Source organism: Lacerta agilis, chromosome 13 (genome assembly GCF_009819535.1).
Source record: "Lacerta agilis isolate rLacAgi1 chromosome 13, rLacAgi1.pri, whole genome shotgun sequence".
NCBI classification, from domain to species: domain Eukaryota; kingdom Metazoa; phylum Chordata; class Lepidosauria; order Squamata; family Lacertidae; genus Lacerta; species Lacerta agilis.
In genome coordinates, this window is record NC_046324.1 from 290,952 (window position 1) to 305,149 (window position 14,198).

The 14,198-nt window shown below is 39.0% G+C and overlaps 1 protein-coding gene across 2 annotated transcripts in view; it reads left to right on the forward strand.

Annotated features, from left to right (window-relative positions):
* The window catches only part of SNUPN (snurportin 1), a 50,514-nt gene that overhangs the window by 3,077 nt on the left and 33,239 nt on the right, over nt 1-14,198 (forward strand). For both annotated transcript variants that reach the window (XM_033167069.1, XM_033167068.1), the window contains exon 3: nt 8,933-9,092. In XM_033167069.1, coding sequence (XP_033022960.1) covers nt 8,933-9,092 — 160 coding nt within the window. The remainder of the gene's footprint in view (nt 1-8,932; nt 9,093-14,198) is intronic.

Consider the following 14,198-nt stretch of genomic DNA (forward strand, 5'->3'; position numbering starts at 1 on the left):
TTAGATTATCTGTCTGGAAACTAGAAATGGCTCCCTTAAGATTTTTCAGAAATGTGAGTTGAACCCCATAAAAATGGGGCTTTTCCTCTTTGCTTTTCCCCCTTTGCAAAAGGAGCTTTGCTTTTCCCCCTTTGCAAAAAAGCTGCAAAACTGTTAGCTGATCCTCAAAAAAGCAGGGCTTTTAGAGGAGGAAAACCAGAAAAATATTGTGCGCCCTATGGAGCGAAAAATATGGTAGTTCTCTTCTATCCTCTTCTCTCATATTTTTGGCTAACATTTTAGTTTTTTCTTTCTTAAGTTTAAAGCCTGCGACTAGCCCAGATTCCGTAATCTTCTCTATCACTATTGGCACACTTTCTTTTGGGTTCTCCGTGGTTATAGTCAGGTCATTGGTGAAGGCTTTTGCTTTGAAGGTCTTGTTTCCAACAACTATACCCCTTATATTCTTTACTTTTCTAATGTTCGTATTCAGAATTTCCACACCAATATAAATAACAATGTGAATAAAGGACACCCCTATCTTGTACCTCTTTTTATATTACATTTTTTGTTAGATTGTTATTTATAACAAGTTTAGCTCTTTGTTGCAAGTATATTGCGTTTATACCTTTATAAAAAAATTCTCCCGCTCCTATCATTTCTAATTTTTTTTTAATAAACCTCTAGGAGACATCGTCAAATGCCTTCTCCACATCAATAAATAACAGTGCCGCCTGTTTTTCGATTCTGATTTCCAGATACTCTAGAGCAGGGACGTCCAACTCCCAAGAGACTGCGATCTACTCCCGGGGGGGGGGGGACTGGCAGTGATCTACCCATTTGGGGATTTGGGGGGGGGGAGTTCAGAGGTGTTGAGCTTTTTTTAGGGGGGCAGGTTAAATTTGTTGACCTTTTTTTAAAATAGTAAGTAAGTGTGCAGAATTAAAATAAATGGCTCACCAACAACACATCCGCTAACAAAGAGCGCTACAGCAGACAACAAAGGAACGCACACTAAATGCAACGCAGGGAAAGGGAAAGGGGGGCGGGGACATGATTCTAAACAATACGATAAGGATCCCACAGTTGACCATGGTTATCCTGCGGTCGACTGGTTAGATACCCCAGCTGTAGAGTATCTATTACATACCTGTATCTTATATTATTTTTCATATGGCTTCCTGGGAGGAATCCTGCTTGGTCCTCATGAATATAGTCTTTCAGTATACGTTTCAATCTACTTGTTAGTATATCTGTGAATATTTTATAGTCATTTTTAAGGAGAGATGTAGGTCGATAATTCTTAACTGATGTGGGGTCTGTTCCCTTAGGGATCAAGGATATATAGGCCTCCTCCCATGATTATGGTAGCTTCCCCGTATTTGTTGTTTACTACTACTTTATATGGTAGTGACAATATATCTTCTAATTTTTTGTAATATTTAGCCGGGAATTCGTCTGGACCTAGGGCCTTCCCTACTTTAATCCTTTTCATTGCTTGTTGGATTTCCATCATACTGATTGGGGCATTCAATTCGGCTGACACATTTGTGATATTCCATAATTTATTCTGGTTCAAAAACTCATCTATACTTTCTGGATTTTCTTGGCCTTCTTTATATAATTCCTTGTAGTTCATCGATTATTTTACCATCCACAATTAGTTTATCAACTTTTCACTTTGTTTCTTCCTTAATTGCCAAGCCAACAGCTTTCCAGGTTTATTTGCCAATTCAAAGTTCTTTCGTTTTAACATTTTTATATTTGATTTTATTTCTTTATTCAAAATCATTGATAATTGAATTTGCAGCATTTTAATGTTTTGGTTTAACTTCTCATTTTTTCGATTCATCACTAATTCTTTTTCATTCTTTTTAATCTCTGATATTTCCATTGTTTCTTTTTCTTTCCGATGCTGTTCTGCTGTATGAAGAAACCTCTCATTACTGCTTTTCCTCCCTCCCATACAACCTTAATATCAGTTCCCTTATTCAGATTAAATTCAAAGAATTCTTTTAAAGATTTCTTAGCTTTTTGTATTATTAAGTAAAGCTTCATTTAGCCTCCATCTGCGTTGTCTTCTTTCTTTTCCCTTCAGGGATAAAAACACTGGGTTATGATCTGATAGCGACTTTGGTTGGATTTCTGTTTTTTCTACTCTTAATGTTAATTTTTTTGTGATCCAGATTCCAATTAGCCTGCTGGCTGATTGATTCAGCTCTGAAAAGTAAGTGAACTCCCTTGCCCTTAGCTGTTTAAATCTCCAAGCATCTACTAAGTTGAAGGTTTCTATTAGATGGAAGAATGTATGTGGTAATTTTCCTGTTTTATTATCTACACTTCTTTGTGTTCCATCATTTTCTAAGGAGACAACTGCGTTAAAGTCTCTTAAAAATATTTTTTCCCTCCATATACTCTAGCATCTTTTCTTCCAATTGTTTGTAGAATTCTGCTTTATTATCATTTGGTGCGTATATTCCTATCACCACATTTTTTTCTCCTTGTACCATTACTTTAATTATTACAATCCTTCCCTCTTCATCTTTAAAAAGCATCTTTTGTTCTAATCTAGGTTTCGCATAAATAACCACCCCTCTTTTCTTACGCTTGTCTGAGGAAATGAATTCTGTTCCTAACTTATTATTCAACACCCTCCTGTGTTTCCTAGATACATACGTCTCATGGAGGCATATTATGTCAAATTTGTTTTTCATTAGAATGTGTTCCACTCTATTCCTTTTAAACTTATTACTCAATCCGTTCACATTCCATGTTATTATTTTTAAGTCCATTCTTTATTTCTGCTTAAACACTACAATAAAAAGTGAAGGTGGGAGAAAATATGGGTGTGTTGCCCTAAGGGTGTACTCTTCTTGTTACTCTTGGTCTTCTTCTGCTTCCTGATTGTTATTTTCTTCTTCCTGGTTATTCTCTCTAGCTTCCTCCAGTTCCTGACAATTAGTTAGAGTATCAAATATTTAGGAATTTGGATTTTGACAAAGAATATAAATCTGTATAAAGAAAACTATATACCAACTTGGAAGGAGATAAAATTAACTTGAAAATATGGGAGAGGTTAACATTATCATTCTGGGGCAGTATCACCACAATAAAAATGAGTGTGTTGCCTAAAATGCTTTTCTTAGTCAAAGCCATTCCACTGGTGGACAGTACAAGTCATTTAAAGATCTGGCAGAGAGATATAACAAGATTCATTTGGCAGGGGAAAAGACCAAGAATAAGTTATAAACTATTGACAGACAGTAAAGATAGAGGCTTTGCACTGCCAAATCTGGAGTTGTATTATGAGGCTGCATGTCTATAATGGATTACTGTAGTAGGCTTCCGGTTTCCGGAACGGACGGGTATGGTCGTGATTCCATCATTCCCGACCCCCATGGGGAATTCCGAGGCTGTTTTGGGAGTATGCAGCCTCCCAACCTTCCCAGGAGTGTGGGAAGGGCTGCCTTGGCCGCAGATGCCCTTAAACCTGCTCTGACCCTTTGGGAAAATGAGCAGGGGGGCCAGGGCAGAAAGCACCCCCGGGGGTACGGCACTCCTGCGACCAGCCCGATCGTCCGAGATTCCCAACGCTATGAAATATAAATTAGTGAGAAGCCTTGGGCATGCTTCAAATGAAAGAGGAAAAAGTATTTTGTTTAAAAGCTCAGCCACTGACGGATAAAAAGAAGAGAAGATTTTATTACTGTATCGGTATGTGAAGCGGGACGGAAGGGGGGGCCGGGACTCTGTGATTGTATGATTTTATAATGGGCAAATACCCCCCCCCCCAGAAGACCCAACTTTATTATATATAACAAGTGAGATTTGAAAGACTGACAATTATTTGGAGGAGAATATTTGAAGTATAAATTTACAACTGCGTGGACTATGAAAAGTAAACACGCTGTCCCTATGAGTGAAGAAATGTTTCGTTAACATCTGGAAGGGGATAAGAGCGTTTTTATCTGTGATTTTGGCAAAAGATGAACCCCTTGGACACTGACCGACTTTAATTGGAAGAATTTGGTTGACTGCCCAGAAATGACGCAGTTGGAATTTCACCCGGACTGCAACAAGTGTAGTATGGGAGGGAGAAGAGGCCAATTTTTTTTCCCTCTTACTATATGATTTTCAAGTACGACTGGCTAATTCTCCTAAAGGATGTAAGTGGGTGCAGACGGGTGGAAAAATATGTGAAATATAAAAAAGAAGATGGCGATTGCTTATATGTGGCTTTTGGACTCAGCTCGACAAGGGGGAAGAAACGGTTTTGGAAGTACAGACTTAAATCCACACAGAGACACTGTTTGTTTTGATTTATCTTGCCTGTTGGAATACATCAGAGGCTGTGAAAATATTGGAATGCGAAAACAAAGGACAATAGTTAAGATAAAAAACCTCTGGAATTTGAAGCATGGGAAGCCTTAAATAAAATTTAAAATAATAATTCGTTTGATTTGGAACCTTTCTTGTTTTAATGATAATTGGAGAAATAATTTGGAATGTAATTTGGAATGTTTCATATGATTTTGTTGTATTGGAAACTTTAATAAATATGATTTGGGGAAAAATGGATTACTGTAGTATAGAAAAATACTGATTTATTAGATGTAAAAAGGTAAAGGGACCCCTGATCGTTAGGTCCAGTCACGGACGACTTTGGGGTTGTGGTGCTCATCTAGCTTTATTGGCCAAGGGAGCCGGCGTACAGCTTCTGGATCATGTGGCCAGCATGACTAAGCCACTTCTGGTGAACCAGAGCAGTGCACGGAAACGCCGTTTACCTTCCCGCCGGAGGGGTACCTATTTATCTACTTGCACTTTGACATGCTTTCGAACTGCTAGGTTGGCAGGAGCAGGGACCAAGCAACGGGAGCTCACCCTGTCGTGGGGATTTGAACCGCCGACCTGATTGCCAAGCCCTAGGCTCTGTGGTTTAACCCACAGCACCACCCATGTCCCAGCTTATTAGACTTAGAGGGCTTTAACAACCATTTTGACTGGCATGCTTACTTATGCTACGATAAGGCAAGAGTTCACATATTTTATGAATCATGTAATAAAAAGATTTCTATATGCAGTCTAGACAAAAAATAAGGGTATCCTGGAACAAAAGAAACCCTGGTGGTTGTTGCCGATGGAAGCCTGACTGTAATTTTTTTTAATAAAGATGTTTTACAGATGGTATTTAACACCAACCAAAATATGTAAAATATATAAAACAAAATCAAATCTATGTTGGAGGTGTAACAAAGCAGAGGGGACACTCATACATATGTGGTGGACATGTGATAAAATCAAAGACTTTTGGGATATAGTGTACAAAGAGTTAAAGAAAATGTTTAAACAAAACTTTGTTAAGAAAACAGAAACTTTTTATTGGGGATACTAGACATAGATATTGCCAGAGAAAATAAGAAAATATTCCTTTACGCCATGGGAGCGGAAAGAACACTAATTGCCAAAAATTGGTAAAAAGAAATAATCCTAACAAAAAAAAGAATGGCAAGACAAATTATTTGATTATATTAAATTGGCCAGAATGACAGAGGCAATTGGGGTCAAACCAAGCAAAAAATCCAAAAAGAATGGGTAAAATACGGAGAATATCTTAAAAAGCAGTGCCCTCAAATTTATACTTGGACTTGTTGCGATTAATTTCTGCAAAATAATTTATGGTACTTAAGTTAAAAACAGAAGAAAAAGGGGTAATAATGAACTAAAAAGGAGAGTTTACCAAAAACAATAAAAGAACCATGTTGAGGATGAAGTCAGAAGAAAAGAAGAACTGAAATATGGTGTATATTTGATTGTTTTGTATAAGTTTTCATATGTTATGTTTTATTTGTACTTTATTTGTTTTGTTTTATGTCTTGTTTGTTTCTCTTTTGATTCTGTATTATTATTTTTATGTTCAGTTTGACAAGTGTATATGTGTTGTAAATAAACAGAATAAAACTTAAAAGATATATAGATATAGATATAGATATAGATGATATATAATGATGACAAAACACTGTCCAAAATGTATAAAATTTTATTAGAATGGTCAGTGAAGGATGAGGAGGTAAAATCAGCCATGGTAAAGTGGGCAAGAGATCTAGGTCATAATATACAACTCTCAGAATGGCAAAAATTGTGGAAGGAAGATCTTAAATTCACAGCATATTATTCTGTTAAGGAAAACTACATGAAGGTCTTCTATTGTTGGTATAACACTGAGGAAATTAGTGATAATGTACAGAAAAAATTCAGACTGGTGTTGGAAATGTAAGGAGGAGGTGGGATCAGTGTTTCATGTCTGGTGGACCTGTAAAAGAATGAAGGAATTTTGGGAGTTAATCTATAACGAGTTGAAAAAGATGTTTAAAATTACATTCCCCCCCAAACCTGAGGCATTTCTTTTAGGGATTATCGGGAGGGAAGTTCCAAAAGAGTTAAATAAATTATTTATGTACGCCACCACAGCAGTGAGAGTTTTGATCAGGGGTCAGCAAACTTTTTCAGCAGGGGGCCAGTCCACTGTCCCTCAGACCTTGTGGGGGCCGGACTGTATGTTGCCATGCTTATGACCCACATTTTTGGCAAAACCCCTTATTGGGAGCAGCCCCAACGTTGCCCAAATGTGACTTTTTTGGGGGGGAGGTTCCCTCATACACCCACGCTGCTTCCTTTGCATTTTACACATTGACAGTTCTTATTTCTCTCGTAAGGTGGGGTGGGGGGCTGAGGTATGCGCTCCATTCCTGTCAGCCCTGGAGGCCGCAACTGCCCTTCCTGAGGTCAGTCGCCGGCAGTTCCATGGTGGAAATCCAAACTGGCTCCTTTCCCCCTTCCCCCACCCCAGAAGAAAAGATTGCTGTGCGCGCGACGGACGGAGAAGAGGCTGGTCTTGAGCAGCCGCCCGCCTCACTTTTGACCCCCAAGCCTGGCTGAGTCGCAAAAACCATTGTGCGTGCGCGCTATGCCGGCTGCCTGGATTCCCGCACTGTTCGAGGGCCGGATCTAGAAGGCGGTTGGGCCTGATCCGGCCTGCGTACCTTAATTTGCCAACCCATGGTTTTGATTGCTCAGAATTGGAAAAGTGAGACAATACCATTAAAAAAAGATTGCCTGATTAAACTGGTGGAATATGCTGAGATGGATAAACTGACAGGCAGATAAGGGATCAAGCGAAACAAAAATTTAGTAAAGATTGGAATATATTCAAACAATACCTGAAAGACCACTGCGGAGAATTAAGATTTTTGACTGGTTTAGATTAACTCTTGTAATGAGAAATATGAAATAGTAGCGAAAAAGTTGGTAACCAACAATTTAGATTTATTATGATACGCATTCAACCAAGAACTCCAAAAGACCCAAATAAGAAGGGGAGGGAAGTCTGAGGTAATTAGAACATCAAGGAGTCGAATGATTAAGAATATATCTTTGTTTTATTTTTATTATGATTTAGAAACATGTACATCAACAAGAAACTGAAACTTTACATTGTGATTTCATATTAAGAAGGCATTTTTGTTGTAAAAAACCAATAAAGATGAAGAAAAGAAAAGAAAAGAAAAGAAATGGACTCTACCTACAACTTGGAAGATAGTGTAGAATTTAATATATAGAGCGTGACTGTCCGTTCATTTGGTGTTTGGAATATTATGGTTCAGGATCCCTGTGGGCCAAATTAATTGTTTTGTTTAGCAAGGAAGTTTATTTACAATTGTGCTTTTCCAAGATATGTGGAGGTCTTGAAGTTGTTCATTTTAAAAAAAAAAGTCAATTACCATATTTTTTCATGTATAAGACAACCCCTATTTTTTTAAACCCAAAATTAAGAAATTTAGTTGTTTAGCTTTTTCGGGGGGTGGGGGAGGTCACTTCCGCCAGTCACTCACCCGCCTGCCCGCCACTGCCGGCTGCACACCTTGCCGCAGCCACCAATTGTCTGCCCACTCACCACCACCAACAGCCCATCTGCCCAATTGCCGCAGCCACAGCCAATCGCCAGCAAGCCTTGCCGCAGTTACCAGTCGCCCGCCCAATTGCCACTGCCAATCTCCTGCTTGCTGCTGCCATTAATCGCACGTCCCCACCCCCAGCATTCACTATCCATGTATAATATGACACCCAATTTTTTTTTTAGCAAAAAGCACCGTCTTATACACGGAAAAATACGGTACTTCCTTTGTGCTTAAGTTTTTCCTCACAGGAGACATTTGAAGCGGGCAAATCATCATGATCAAACCCCCTCCCCCATTTTCATGTTATTTATTTACTTGCTTTATTTAAGAAACTTATTTCTATTTGTTTAAAGAAATCTGCCAGGCAGCTTGCAAAAGAATCATAACATAAACATTGCAGTAATAAAAGAAACACAACCTAGAATAAAATTGGTCAACTCAGATTGAAACCAAAAAACTATAGCAAGATATCAAAGTTTGTGTTAATTAGGGTTGCAAAAATAAAATAAAAACCTGATCAACTTTTCTGTCTGGATTTTCACTTTTTGAAATATGGCCACCCTATGTTAATGAAAAGTTCGGATGAGACAGAAAGTGTCAGCCTGGCGGGCAGACTTACAAAGGCAGGATGTCACCATACAAAAACTGCACTGTGGATTTAGTATAATGGTTTTAACTATGGAATTGATCCCTTTAGGGCTATTGCATTTCTTCCTTAATTTATTGTTCTGGGACATTTTCCTTCCTATCTCTGCTTTGGAATTCTGGTTTGTTTTAATAGTTGCATTGTTTACTGATTTTGTTTTGTTTCGTCTTATCCTTGTTTTATTGGATTTTTAAAAATGTATTTTAAATACAATATTACTGTTTTGCTTGTATGTCACCCCGAAAGCTATTGTTACTGGGCAGCAGGAAAAGGATATAAAGAATTTTCTTTCCTATCTAAGTAGGTGGGAAATTACAAATCTTTTCTTCTTTTTCTTTCTCCTGACAAGTAAGCGATTGGATTATGTAAACCATGCTAGGAGGCTGGCAGAGAATGATTGGACAGGCACTGAGGAGGAGGAAGATAAGGAGAAGGAGGGGGCAGGTGCAGACAGTGCAGACATGGAGATGGAAGTTGGGACGAAGCTACCGAAACGCTACGCCAACCAGGTGAGTGTGACTGGTAGCAGAGAGGAACACTGAGCTTAGGAAAACTGGTCTCCAAAAAGGAACCAGCCCTTGTTGCTTTTGTGTATATGAGGTATCATTCTGATTATTTTCCTCCTGGGACATAATTTTCCCCAGAGCCTTATTTGTTGGCAAAATGTGAATTCAAGTTTCTGGCTCTTTTAGAGTGGAGGCAGGAGGCTGTAGACTTGTGGTTCTGAGAGCAGAACTTAATGGTTGAGCTACCTGAGGAAGAGGGTCAGATTTAAAAAGATGAGGTACAAATACTTCCCCCAATCTAATCTGACAAGCTCGGAACTTAATAAAAAAATTGTTGTTGTTCAGTCGTTCAGTCGTGTCCGACTCTTCGTGACCCCATGGACCAGAGCACGCCAGGCACGCCTATCCTTCACTGCCTCTCGCAATTTGGCCAAAAATTATCTCTGTTCAAACAATTATAAATTAATTTCCCCCAAAAGGCTGAGCTATCATATATATTGAGAGAGAGAGGAGCTAAGCCAAAAGTGTCTCTGAAAAGCACTTTTCTTATCCCTAATTTGCTTCCTGTGTTTCTTATTTATAAATTCCTTGAAAATTATTGCAGAGTGATTTGTCTTGACTTTTCTGGCATATTTGCAACTGAAGGAGACTTTTTGCAATCCTGATCAAAGCAATTAGTTTGGTGTTGGAATGAACTAGATTTGTATCCCTCTTTGACAATGCATGGTTTAAATTCCTCTATTATTTGCTGATACGGTCCTAATTAATATGTTAGGTGCATTCATATAGTCAGCATAGACTTTCACACTATATTTTAAATCCAGGTTGTGAACAATTTTTCCTGTCTCTAGGGAAGGAAATATTTTCATGTCATTTGTCATTGGTTTTTAATGCTATTCTATATGCTGTTGTAAGCTCTCCAGCAAATGTTTATTGATGAATGACTAGAAATCCAACACCTTTTAATGTGTTTGTGACCAAGCAGAGGTGGAAGATGCTGTTCATTGTTTATTATATATTGCTCCTTGTATAATTACCGTAGGGTTTTAAATAGGATTTTTTGGACAGTTTTCTCTTTGAATTGCTGGAAATAAATTTTCTAAGTATTGTTAGGGATAAATTGTGTTCTGTTTGCTCTAGGTGCCCAGAAAATCAGACAAAAATTCTAGTACATTGGGGGTCACCTGTGCTAGACTATAACTTTCTCAACCTGAATAAAAAATAAAAATAAAAATCCTTCCAGTAGCACCTTAGAGACCAACTAAGTTTGTTCTTGGTATGAGCTTTCATGTGTATCTGAAGAAGTGTGCATGCACACGAAAGCTCATACAGTACCAAGAACAAACTTAGTTGGTCTCTAAGGTGCTACTGGAAGGAATTTTTTTTATTTTTTATTTTGTTTTGACTATGGCAGACCAACACGGCTACCTACCTGTAACTTTCTCAACCTGTTATTTTGTGGTGATAAAGGTTTTGGTTTTTTTTAGCAAATAAGTTTGACTGACTATAAATCTAAGAAATAATAACCACCATTAAGAGAGTGGGTTGGGTTTTTTTTTGTATAGTTGGTACAATGTTAATAGATTTTGGGTTATATTGAATCCTAAGAATACTTGGAGGAAATCCATTGACATTAAAGGGCATGACTAACTTGAGTACATTCATGTCAGTGGATCTCCTCTGAATAGAACTTAGTTGGTTACAACCTTATTTGATTTTTCTCCATTGTGGCTTTGAGTACAAGCAATGGAATTATGGTAATCTGGGAACATTATAGAAAGAGAAAGTGAAACTACAGAGGCCACAGATTCAGACTATGTACATACCATACATTTAAAACCCTGGGAACTGTAGTTTGCCTCTCACAGAACTCCCAGGACCTTTGGCAAACTACATTTCCCATTGTTCTTTTTGAAGTTAAGGGAGATGTTCTTTAAATGTATGGTGTTTATACAGCTCAAAAGTTGTATAAACACCATACATCTAGTTGAGATCTAGTTGAGATTTCTGCATTGCAAGGGGTTGGACTAGATCAGTGTTTTTCAACCACTGTTCCGTGGCACACTGGTGTGCCGTGAGATGTTGCCTGGTGTGCCGTGGGAAAAATTTGTTTATTTGATTCCTATTCAAGAGAATTACTTTATACATAGTCAATATAGGCACAGAGTTAATTTTTTTAACATTATCTAATGGTGGTGTGCCTCGTGATTTTTTTCATGAAACAAGTGTGCCTTTGCCCAAAAAAGGTTGAAAAACACTGGACTAGATGACCCTGAGGGCCCTTTCAACTCTACAATTCTATGATTAATTAAAGAGTTTACTCATGTACAATGGTCAACATATTTATTTCATTTATGAGTCTCCTAATAAAAAATAGTCTCTAGGTGACTTACAAAAATGCCGTGTTGTTTGCTTTTATTAAACTAAAATGAAAATCAAACCCTGCATTTTTAAAAAACTTTATTAAATAATTCAACTTCATACATTATAACAATAAACAAGATTATAATTACAGTGTTACTTCCTGTCTCTTATTGTACCTTATTTTCATACATTTATGTTCAAAATAATACAGTGGCACCTCGGGTTAAGTACGCTTCAGGTTAAGTACGCTTTAGGTTAAGAACTCCACTTAAGAACAGAAATCGTGCTCTGGCAGCGCAGTGGCAGCAGGAGGTCCCATTAGCTAAAGTGGTGCTTCAGGTTAAGAACGGACCTCCGGAACGAATTAAGTACTTAACCTAAGGTACGCCTTATTAGCAAAAAAAAAAAAACCCACCACAAAATACCCCCCCCCAAAAAAATAAGAACAAGAAAAAAGACAAAACAAAACAAAAGAACCATAATTTATCTGATATCATAGATAAACTAAACAAATAGACTTCCTGTCAATCCCACCTGTATATTCCTTTGTAAACCTTTTTGTTATACATTTCTTACTGTATTTCCTAGTACATTCCTATATCCACATATACCCTTACTTCTATTACCAAACTCAATCTGTCTCCAAGATCACTCGAATGCTAGCATAGTTACCCTATCTTTAGTATATTTCTGGACATAACACTTATATTTATATTTATCCCATTTTTCTTTAAATTTTTGTTTGGAGTTGCCTCTCAAACTGTTTGTAAGCTGTGCCATTTCGGCAAACTCTTGTAATTTGTTCTGCCAATCTATTAGCTTCGGGGCTTCTGGTTCTTTCCACCCCTTTGCCAACAAAATTCGGGCAGCTGCTGTTGCATACAGAAATATCTCTCTAAAGCTGTTTGGGATATCTTTACCGATGATACTCAATGGAAAGGCCTCTGGTTTTTTGGAGAAGGTAATTCTGAACATTTTCTTTAGTTCTTCATAGATTAAACCCCAGAATACCTTGATATTTCTACATGTCCACCACATATGATACAGATCTCCATTATTCCCACCACACCTCCAACAGACATTCGCTAAGCTTTTATAGATCTTCGATAATTTCAAAGGGGTGAGGTACCATCTGGGCTGGATCTTAAGCATGTTCTACTTGATATTATAGCACAATGTGAAGTTCATATCTATTCTCCAGAGCTTCTCCCATTCAGACATCATTATTGGGTGGCCCATATCCTGGGCCCACCTAATCATTGTCGATTTTACCTCCTCCTCCTTGACTTTACATTCAAGGAGAAGATGATAGATTTTCGAAAATGTCTTAGTTTTGTTATTTATTAATTTTGTCACAAGCTTTGAGGGCTCTTTATTGAATCCATTTTTTTTATCTTGTTTGAATATTTCATGTACTTGGTGATACTCCAACCACCCCGAAAATTGGTATTTTAATTCCTCATATTTTCTTAGTTTGATTCCCCCTTCTTCTTCTATCAATAATGCATTGTATGTTAACCATTTCCCCTTCATATTCTTTTCCCCCCCACTGCATTCACCTCCAACGGTGATATCCACCTTGGGTTCGAGAAGTTGCCTATATTTTTCCCATGTTTTGAACAAGGCATTTATTACTATATGATTTAGAAAGCTTTTGTGTACTCTGTGTTTCTCATAATTTAAATATGCATGCCATCTGTCAGGGAACTGTCCCCGATTCAGCGTGAGGCAGTGGAAGGGCTCTCGGGAGTCTAGCAGCACCTCCTCCAGCGGAGGAAACAGCAATGTCTCTAGTGGAGAAGGGCAGGAGACCAGGGGCCATGAGCGTAGGGGTTCTGGGGATGTTGTAGAGACCCTGCGCTCCCCTCACCCGACGGACAAGGAGGGAGGCACGCCATTTCCATCGCCCGAACCGCAGAGGGGTGAAACGTAAGGAGGGGAGGCGGAGACTGGGGGTGCCAAAATTATTATGTTTGGGTCGCAACTGGAAGGGGCAACTCCCGGATTCTGCGAGCGACTGATACAGATATGGAATTGTAGCTCTGCACTGTACAAAGTATGCACAATAAACCTGTTAAAAGACAGGCTGGACTTTTGCCTCATTACTCGCAATCAACCACCAAACGGACCTTACAGTAATCCAGGAGTCTCTGCGGTTGCTCGTGAGTGGGTTTTTACTCTGAAAATGCCACAATGAGTACCCCAGTTGGTGGAGGCTTGGACAAGCAAGGAACCTCGGGGGAAGCAGCTGGAGGTGGTGATGCTCGGAGGAATGCAGCATGGGAAGCAGTGGCGCTGACACAACGAGTGGCCGATCTGGAGGCGCACAGCGCGTTGCACAATGCGAGGTTGGAGGAGCGCAGGATGCTGGATCAGGAGACGCGAGCGGGGCCCATCGGCAGGAAGTTGCTGGTGCTAGTGAGTAAATTTGGCGGGAACCCTCAAGAATACCTGGCGTTTAAGACAGAAATCAAATATGCCCTGGACTTGCAAAGGAGGGAATTTACCAGTGATGAAGAGCGGGTAGCTTTCGTAGTGTCCCACCTGGAGGCGGAGGCACGCGAATGGGTGAGGCCCCTAATAGTGGCGGGAAACTATGCTCTGAAGGACTTAGCAAAGTTTTATGAGGCTATGGACGCGATGTTCACCAGTGAGATCCAGGGGGATGCGACGCAGCAGGAGCTACTGGCACTCAAACAGGGATCCCTGACAGTGCGCTCTTATTGGTCCCGATTCACGATGCTA